This window comes from Stegastes partitus, unplaced genomic scaffold (assembly GCF_000690725.1).
Source record: "Stegastes partitus isolate 25-593 unplaced genomic scaffold, Stegastes_partitus-1.0.2 Scaffold103, whole genome shotgun sequence".
NCBI classification, from domain to species: Eukaryota; Metazoa; Chordata; class Actinopteri; family Pomacentridae; genus Stegastes; species Stegastes partitus.
In genome coordinates this window covers 652,480-663,000 of record NW_007577834.1, presented here as the reverse complement: position 1 = coordinate 663,000, position 10,521 = coordinate 652,480, and the positions used below count along the sequence as shown (strand labels likewise).

Sequence of the window (10,521 nt, the reverse complement as noted above, 5' to 3'; positions counted from 1 at the left end):
ACTTCAAAGAAGTTCAAAGAGGGTAAAATTGAATAAGTGGTGACTTAAGTTCCAGACCCCTGAATCCCACAAGTTTTGGCTGCATGCACTGCGTTGCGTGCACTGACCATGTTAAACTGCTTAACATATTTCTTTTAAGAAGAAAACCGTGCGCTGTCTGGGCTGGAATGACCATAGCAGACTGCTCAAAAGGAAGTGGGCAAATGATGAATTGAAGGTCGGTATGATCGTACCTGTCTGATACAGCTTTCATAAATTCATCCAGCAGGTCGTCGTAGGCCTGGCCTCGCACTCTCTTATGCCTCAGTCCGATGTAGAGAGGATCCTTCAGAAGAGTCTGCAAAAGCACACAGAGGCAGAGGTCAGGGCAACACGTGAGAGAAAAGATATAAAACCGCAGAAAGGCTGAAGCAACATGAGGCAACTCTGCCAAATAGTAACTAAACTATGAGAAAATGATTTAATATAGCCTTCCAATGATGATATAAACTTAAATATATCATCTTACAATAACAACACAAACTGATAGAGCAGATTCAGAGATAAAAAACAGACAACTTCACTGAATGGAGGACTGATAGGCTCACTTCTTTTTTAACATCAAGGAAATTTAGGTATGTTTACAGTTGTTTTTTGTTTATAGCCTTTTTTTTTCTTTCTTTCTTTTTCTTCTTCTTCTTTTTTTTTTTTTTACAGCTTTTTTTTAGATATACTGTAATATTCTACAATATTTGTAGCCAGATCTTGATTTTCAGAAAGTCTGTGAAGAACATTTGCAGGAATCAAGAATGAAATTAAATTCAGTGCCCTTTAAGACCTTTTCAACATCTCTTTAATATAATGTAAGACCTCAACAGCACAAACACAGCTGCTGTCTGCATCAGAGAGTGGATTTGTTATAAGTACTGTGCATATATCGGACAGGATAGCACTGATCCCCATCCATGCCAACCTTATTGCTTTCTTGCACATCTGCCAGTTGTGCTCAGTCATCAGGTCGGAGACTTTGTTCCCAAGTAATAACTGGGCCTCAGTCATGATTCATGTTCAGCGTCCTCCAGATGCAAGTGTCTGAGGCATTTGCATCTACCCATAATGTTTGTTAGATTATAACCCATGCATGGACCTTCAGTGAAGCTGAACAAGTGAAAAATGTTCAGCCCTTTTATGACTTAAACTTAGCCTAAATTCCACCGGGTCTAGGACGTTGCATCTGCATCGCAGATTTGCCTGCAGAGAAAAGTCTCACAAGTATGCGCCTTATAAACAGATTAAGTCACACAAACATCTGAAATACAAACTCCTTCAACAAATAGACTATTCATATTGAAAAAAAAACAACAACAATACATCATGTCTGGCGAATACTACGTTTTAATGCTAAGACCCTTGGATGCATCAGCTGTAATGTGATGCAATGAAAACACACTTTCACAAAACTGTGTCTGCTTTCACACAGTTAGTGTATTTCAACTGCAGCCTTGTACACAGTTTGTGAGCCCCACTAGACAAGATTTCAAACAGAAATTCAAACAGATTCATGCAAATTGATTTAATAGTCATTCTATTGGTAATTTCCAAAAGTTCCACTGTTAAATGGACAGTCTTTTGTTTAGTGCGCTGAAAGTCAGTTGTACATTTGTAAATGCAAGAGTGCATAATGTGTCCACAGTCAAGTAAACAATTGAATGTTTATCAAGAATAAAGTTTGTCAGAAATGATGCATTATTCAGATTTAATTAGAGCACTAATTCATATTTTTTATACAGTTAGTACCCAATAACATTGTAAAAGGAAACATGCCTAACAATTATTTCAAAATTATAGACCCATAACAATGTTAACAAACTAAGATGATATTGAAAATAAAGAAAATGCGAGAAAGTAATTAAAATTTGGGTAGCAGACATGAAGATACCCTGAATGTTATTTCCTAGTTTACAGTGTAACACACGAGATAGCGCTTCCATAATACAACTTTGTAGCGTCCTTTACAGGTGATCATTAGGATTACTTATTCATGCTTTTAAAAACACCCTCCAAAGCCAAAGAGGACATATACAACTGTAACTCTACCATGAAAGTCAGCAACTCTTCTTCATGTGAAAAATTCAAAGACTTGCCCTTAAAGTGGCAGGAGCCTGGACTGGCTCATATTTTGTTTAATATTTCAAATTTTTCCTCTCATTAGTTAATGATACCTTGGCATGGGGCTCAGTAGATGCAATGAAACCTGACCTCTGCGTATGAGACAGTGAAGGGATTTTGCAATGACTCTAAAACAACCTCAGTTACATCATTCAGTGAGAAAGATGAGTCATTCTATCCTTGGGAGTTACCCCAACAAATCTTAACTGACTATTCCTTACTTGACTGTGAAAACAATTTATGCGACGACAGAGAATTTAATATCTAATGGGTAAAATATTGTCATGTCACTTAAATCAATCATTTAGGTGGCGCATACTCAATAAAGATGTGTATATATATTGATGTACATGCATATAGAAACTTCAACCATCATTGTACCAGGAGCAACTAAGACACTCAGTGAGCTGTATGATTGATTGTGTCTGTAATGTTCGAGTGGAGAGATATATAGAGTATGTTAACACATCCTCACACATTCACACACCTGTGTCTCTGTAGACCTTTAACCTCTGCTATAATGTGAACCACGTGTTATCCAACAGTGCTGAGAAACACCTCCTGTCACGTCATTTCACACCAATCTGCAGACACAGTTCCATGTACAGTAAATTCCAACCCTGTGGTCACATAAATGCGGTCATGATTTAAGGAGAGAGGGTATAATTACCAAGCCTCAGGCAACACAGTACAATAATTAATATATGGTTTTGCACTGGCCTCAGCTCATGCATTCCAAGGAAGTGTCTGTGTAGATTCTCGGTCATTCAGGTCATGGTAATCTTAAGTGCGTCGAAGACTCTTCTCGAAGACGTTTCCTTTCTCGTCCAAGAGACTTCCTCAGTTCTAACTGACTGGTGTGGGGTCCCAGATATTTATTTTCACCTCCACATCACATGGGTAACAACCTGTTGATAACGCAAGACTTAGGGTGTTGATTTCTCCAAACACAACATCCTGGTGCACTTTAGATCCACACTAACTGACTCAGTCTGAAGATAAAACACCCAAACACAAGCTGAGCAATGTTGTACCTGCAGTCCAAAGCAAAAAGGATTGCAACATCTATGTCAAACTGGAAAAACCATCTCTATGTCGACGACACCACCTATCAGGTAATTATAATGCAGCCTTGACCCATGTGAGCCTTGGGTCATTACTGAGCAAGCCCCGTGATTGGAGGGTGAAAATACTTACCTGGGATTCCCTATCAGTCATTTAGAACTGTGGAAGCTTCGTACATGAGAGATGAAATGCCTTCTAAAACCAAAGACAAAGTCAAGTTGCCTTCTACCAAAGCCTAGAAAATATTTCACATTTAAGTGCATCCAACTCAACGTTTCTGACATTTTTCAGCCATATTAGAAGACAGGACAGGTTCTAGTTCAAGAACATGAATGAGAACAGAGAATGTAGACGTGGGACTGTGGGCTACAGATAACAAGCATCAACTAACCAGCCCTTCAAAGGTGCACTTCAGCCGGGGGAGATTAAGGTGGGACCTTTGACATTTGCCCTGCAGTACTTTGGAAAATGAGAGGGATACGGCCCTGAAGTGAGAAAATTAAGAGCAGAAGTCGATGTGAAGGTGTGTATGACAGAGAGGCATAGAGAAAGAATGGAAAAGAGAGTGAGACTGTGATGAATTAGGCGGACGACAATCCCGTCAAACAGTGATGGATCGCTTACAGACTTTGTTTTGAGGTGCTAGCACATATTTCACCTGATCTTTGACATGGCGCACCTGCCCGACACCACATGCAGTGTCTCAGTAAGTAAATGCTGCACTCAGTGACTTGAGCCCCTGTCAGACATGCACTCCTTTCCGTTAACTGTGAAAGTTGCAACAGCAATCTTTAAACTTGGCACAAGTCTGAGCACATTAACCGAAAGGATTGCACAAGATGACAGCATATTTGGAGTTGTGTGAAGCTATTTGGGGAAGGCTTTTTTCCACATTTCAGCACCAATATTGGTCCAAAAACATCACAGTAAGTACAAAAGAATCACTTACTTGATGATATTCTGTCCAACCTCTTGTGTATGACAAATATCATGTGACTGTTGCTTACTCCATCACTGTGATAGGTATGTCTGAATGAATCCATAAGGAACATTACCAGGAGAGTTTAAATGAAAGATTGGGGTCACTTTAACTGATTGATGAAGCCAGTAAAGTTACGCATCCCATGTCTAAAAAAGGCTTTAAAGAGGATTTTGATCCTAAGGTTAACTAAGTGATCCACAGCACTGTCATGCCTAACTGGGACCGCCGACCTTTACTTCTGGGGATGGATAATTAAAGGGTGCCACTAAGATGAGCGCGGCTTGGAGAAGGGAGAAGCCACCTTTCCATGGCAGGGTCAACAGTCACCATGTCCAAGAACAGCTCTCAAAGCTCATTCAAAAGCACTATTTATCTGAAGTTGACAAATCATTTCCTGGCAAACCTTAACTGGATAGTACTAGAAGGAGGTGACCAAGTTCAACTGTAACCAAAAAAACCCCCAAAACCACTCTCATTCGATCCCACATGGAAGCAGACCGGTATCAGAGAGAGATTTTTGGCTGTAATTTTACAAAATGCAACAAATGAAAGAAAAGAATGATTTTCAAGTGGTCTGACCTCATTGACACTGTGCTGAACTGTTGACACAAGATGTCTTTCTGTCCCAGATTATCTGCTGTTGATTGGCTAAGCTCTCCTTTGTGTTATTCAGGCCCTTTTCTCTCAGGAGGGATTAGCTCTCGTGTATGGATTTACAGTGAAAGCTTGCAAGAGACACAGAATACATTTGCAACTGTGTCCAAACTCAAGACTACTGGCATCCAAAACACTGATATAAAACTATAGTCAATTGCTTTGTTGCATTGCATTGAGGTTCAGTAGTTTAATACTTAACATTCACTGTTAAAAATCTAACTGTAGCCTTTCTATATAAATAAGAAGGGGAACAAGGCCAGAGATCAGCAACAGGCTTGACCTGTCTGAGGTGTAAGACACCCAGCACGCTGAACTTGTGATAGCCCACACACACAAACAGCATATTGTCCAGAATGACATCATACTCTGGTTTTAGCATGAGTCACTGTGTGTTGACGTTCCTCCTGGAGAACTCAAGCCTAGGGATACACAGACAGAAACAGTAAGGGGAATAAGAGGGGGATACAGAAAAAATGGAGCTCCTTGAAAGTTTATTTACACTTCCTCATGCTGTGTCTATGTGTTTCTGTACCTCTCTCGCTGCACATATGGCTGAGTGTACTGTATGTGAGATAAATACAATAGCTTCCCAGGTGGTGGGATGTTTTTTTGCTGGTTCTCACATGAGATTACACAGCTTTCACAAAAATAACTACACAGCTACAGAACCTGCTCATGATGTGATTGATCTTTAAGGTTAATATGAAGCTAAAGCAAGAGGCTGATCACCTTAGCTTAGCACAAACACTGGGAATTAAGAAACACAATGTGTTATATTTACTCTTAGATTTTTATTCAGGTGTTAAATAGTGATGTTTAAAGGTGTAGGTGAGTGGATTTTATTTCCTTATGACAGAGCTAATCCTGTGCTAGGCTAAGCTAACTCCCAGTTGGCTCTAGTTTTATATTTACTGTACCCATATGAGCAGGGTATTAATCTTCCCATCTAACTCTTGGCAAGAAAGCAAATAAGCCTATGTCCCAAAATGCTGAACCACTGGTTTAAAGAAAAAACAAAGGTATGTCTCGGCCTGGGCCTGCCTGCCTGACTGTTTGGATGTCGGCCTGCCTGCCTGCCTCTCTCTCTACCCCCACATCCACTCAAGGACAAATATAATCCCATAATGACAGTCATTTTAATAATTAGCCAGAGCTACCACTACCTCACAGCCTCCCTCCCCATTTGCTCCCATCATGGCTTCAGAGTTAGGGCAGGGTTACTGCGGGAAGGCCGGTCTAGAGGAACTACACATGTACACACACACACAGCCAGTCCATTTACCCCATTACATCTCATTTAGCCTGTCATCTCTTTAGAATAAGGGGAAAATGGAAAAGTCGGACACGGTCAGACAGACTACAGCAAAATCTCTTTTATAGCTATTTCTAAGTTGCATAAGCAGTAAAATGTGTGTGTGCATGTGTGATAGCAGGGAAGTTTGTCCCTCTGTACATTTGTATATACACATTTTCCTGATGGACCACTAATCATGCATAGTAATCTAATATATACAATATTAAAGGAATGTGTCTAGAAAATAACCTTACTGGCTTTATTTTGAAGAGTTAAGACGACTGATATAATTCTCATGTCCGCTGCTGGACAAGCCACGAGCTAAAAATGGTATAAATTACTTAAAGTACAGTGGCACTCTTAAAGTCCATCCACCATGAAGACAGCCATATCACAGTGTCCAAACTTAAACAAGGTGCTTAAGTTTTACAAGCCTACTTAGTTAACGTACAAATACATCAATTCTGGCAGTGTCGGGTGAAGCATTTCTCCTCTTTTGTGGGTGCAAACTTGGCTCCGAACACCGACACCGAGCTGAAACATAGCTTCTGGAACAGTCTGTCAACTGAACATGCAGAGACTAAACTGAATGAATCAACAAGCCATTAAACTACCATGAAGACATTAAGACAGAAGCTGACCTCCAAATGATCAAAATCATTTTGACAAGATTAGTAATTGCACTGCAAATATAAGAGGCTGAACTCTAACTCCTCACTGAATCCATGCAACTTTAGGAAAAAGCAACTGTGCTTCTCTTTTAGGCCCCTGAAGACGTTTCAGTTCTCAGAAATGAAGAAGCTTCTTGGATGAGAGGTGAAACATCTTAAACAACCTAAAGTTTTTACTGAAGCTCCTCGGATTACCTTGATCTGGATGATTGAGAAGCTACACAGACAGACTCTTCACTGATTAACCCAGTACAGGAAAACACTAGAAGCCTTTTTGGATGGAACCAAGCTCTTTCCATTATTTATGCTAAGCTAGGCTAAAGGCCTCAGAGCTCCAACTCCACACTTAACTTCAGGACATGGGAGTGGTTTCAAACTTCTCATTAAACCTTTGGGAAGAAGCTGAGCTTTTTAAAAATATTCATCTGTACACATTTGAAGTTAAGATTTAAGTCCAATTGTGCAACTCCTGCAGACTGCTCATCCATTAACTCCTCGTTTGTGCCTCATGAGAGATACGTATAGAGGCTAAAAATGTTTGATTTCTCTCTACTTTGGCAGCAGGTATGAAGCCATTTTGGGATACATGCAAGTATGGATCAAAGAACTCTGACACAGCTCGTTAAAGCTGCGTTGTGATGTCCATAAATGTCTGAAAGTGCTTCAGTGCACCCTACAATCTGCAGATGGTATTATCACCCGAAACCAATCTCATTCAAATAGAACAAGAGACTCAATGTGGAAACTTAGAATGCACGAAGATGCCAGTACAGGAACAGGTCAAAAGGTAGAGCAATAGAAAGTAGGCTTGTCAAGATAAAAAAGTGAGGCTGAGGACTTGGCAGAATGAGAGACAATTTTAGTTCTAATGGCCAGAAAAGGACTAAAGTAGCAAGGTAATATCTTTTATAAGCTTTTTGGAAGACAGTAGAGTTTCTGTTGTTATAATGCAATGGTTTCTGTTTGAGGCCAGGAACTCTGATGAAGTGTGTATTGGCAGGATGCTGTCAGAAAGTAACCTCAGTCCATCAAAGATGACATCACCTGCAAGATCTCAAAGTTCTTGTTGGTTTCTTCCCAGTCTAACAACTCTTCTACTTTCTTTTTGCTGCTCAACAGTTGTTGTTCAATTTTACTTGCAAATACATCTAACCTCAAACACCTCTCACTCTTAATCCACGCGAGACATCTGCTTGGAATGACACTGAAGTCAAAGGGCTGAATCATCCGAAGACTGTCTTGGAAAAGGAAGGATAGCTTCTGACGGATGGAGCTCAGCTGTGTCAGGCACACAGACATCTGAGGCTGCCACGCCCTTGGCCGTGGCCAGGAGCTGTGTATATATAGAAGCGCACACAGACTATTCTTAGTCTGTTTAAGGCTACAGACACACGTGCTGCCCTGCCCAGACTTTGGATCATCTTTCAGAGACGCTGACACACAGAACAGAGACCACAGGTGAATGGCTGCAGCTCTGTTGGCTGCTGCTTTCACAGGTTGGCAGAGGGGAGAGGTGCTTTCCCAACTGGCATCCATCAATGGAGCCGCTTACCTCACTTATGCAAAGGGTGTTTCCTGGTTGTAAAGTGTGAGATTTGTTTTCTTTTTCTTGGCTGATTTCTGAAGACCTACATGGCTATGATGGATTAACCACTTCATCCCTACACCATTTGTTTTGAATTTCGGCCTGAAAAAACTGAACCAAATTCAGGCAGCAACAGTTCCACAACTGCAAGGCCAAAATGAACAACATTGGGCTCTAGGGATAAGAGACATGTGGGAGGATTTTGAAGTACAATAAATACTCTCCCCATCACCAGAGGGAGATTTGAAAACATGCAGCAATAGGGGAAATTTTAAGTTTACTCCATTAGATTCTAAAATAGAGAGTAAATACCACTCTATAACAATGTGTCAGTGGCAATGATACATTAAAACCTGTTCTAAAATTGCTAAAACTGCAATGCTACCAAACTGAATGCAACAGAAATTAAGAACAGCAACGCTACATTCATTTCAGTCGTAGCAGCCTCCCCGTCTCAGCCATGTGGAGAGCCGAGTGTGACAAATATGTTCTCTGCCTCCTTATAGGTCATTTTAATTAAGACTCCCTTCATTCAAAATCAACCTTTTTACCTTGTGAACATGTCCATTGGTGTTTTTTGTAAGCTGGAGACACATCATATGCAAATTAGGCAGCCAATGTCTTTGCTGAGCATTTCCACATTGAAACTGCAGTCTACCAATGGCAGTCTTGAAACACACAGATTCCGACTTTCAGTGTTTCATCAGCAACAAACTGAAGAAACCAATGCTGTCAACCTGGAGGTGGGGATTTCTGTATCATTCATCTTCTTCAGAGTCATTCCTGGTTCAAAGTGTTTGGTGAATTACCATGGACACATATTAGTGGTGAAATGTGGAAAGGCTGATGTTCAGATTTCATCCTATGTGCAGAAAAACAGTCGGTACAACATATATACCAGTTTTTCCATAAAGGAAAGGGTTCTGAGGGCTGCTCTTGCTCAGGGTGAGATTTGTTTGGGCAGCGTGAGAAAGAGCCTGAAAGCGGATGTCTCACACCAAAAGCATGACAGCCCTGGTTTATGCTACATGCTGTTGCCGTGCTTTGCAAATGTTTGATGTTTAAAGTTTGCGTTCGAGTCGTTGAAGTAAGTTTCCCCTGAAAAATGTTGGGCCACATCAGGAGCAGTGGGGGCATTATTTCTTTGCCATATTTCATTCACAAAAAAACAGTGTGAGCCATTCTTGTCACAAAGAGCAGGTCTGCTTTTTTCAATACAAGATTATCTGTTGCCTCCTCGTCTGAACTTTATCAGAAATCTCAGCCCGTAGTGGCACAGGAGGATCTGAATGAATACTTGACAAATTACAGTTTGATAGTTTGTTTCGTTTTCTTCATGATCCGAGTGAGACCATGAGTTTTTAGGGAGTGGACGCAGGTAGATGACATGCCAGTCAGAATTTCCCACATTCCACATTGTCGTAGTGTTTAACATGTGATAACGATGAAAAAAATTAATTAGATTTTTTTGTTTTTTTAAAAAAACAGCAGTTATATTTACAAGTTGCACAGGTGTTGATGATAAAATTTAGTAGCATTGTCTCCAAAAATAGTGTCACATGCAGTTTGATGGTCCCAGGCAAGAGTAACGGCTCTTACCTCATTGTCTGTGCCGACGTCCAGCATGACAGGCAGGCACTGCTGTGGCGGCATCCCTCCACAGGCTGTGTAGAGGGCCAGCTTGCCAACTGGAATACCCATGCCATAGCATCCCAGGTCTCCCAGGCCCAGGATCCTCTCTCCATCTGTCATGCACACAGCCTGTTCATAGATACAACTGTGAGCCATGAAGCAGAGCAACAACACCTGCAACCTTAATCATCACTGTGTGTGGTTCCTCAACTTGTTGGTAATAAAAAAAGACTGTTGTTTTTTGTTGTTGTTGTTGTTGTTTTTCCATAATTGGATGTCACATTTGTAATAACTTACTCAAATTTCATTTAATTTGAAAAGAAATAAAGCAGCATTCCAAATCTTCCTCAACTCAACCCTTCTTCATTAAAACAAGTCCACCCTGCTACAAAGAAACATGTTTTTTCCCCTCAGTGTAAGCCAGGCACTCCTCCTACACCCTCCTGGCTTTCCACTCACCAGTCACTTTACTCATTAAGCGATAAGT

The 10,521-nt window shown here is 40.7% G+C and overlaps 1 protein-coding gene across 1 annotated transcript in view; it reads right to left on the bottom strand.

Moving 5' to 3' along the window:
- Nucleotides 1-10,521, bottom strand: part of me1 (malic enzyme 1, NADP(+)-dependent, cytosolic) — a 90,046-nt gene that overhangs the window by 17,813 nt on the left and 61,712 nt on the right. Inside the window, exons 5-6 of the mRNA XM_008277620.1 lie at nt 10,002-10,163; nt 234-337 (exon numbers count right to left, since the gene is read on the bottom strand). Coding sequence (XP_008275842.1) covers nt 234-337; nt 10,002-10,163 — 266 coding nt within the window. The remainder of the gene's footprint in view (nt 1-233; nt 338-10,001; nt 10,164-10,521) is intronic.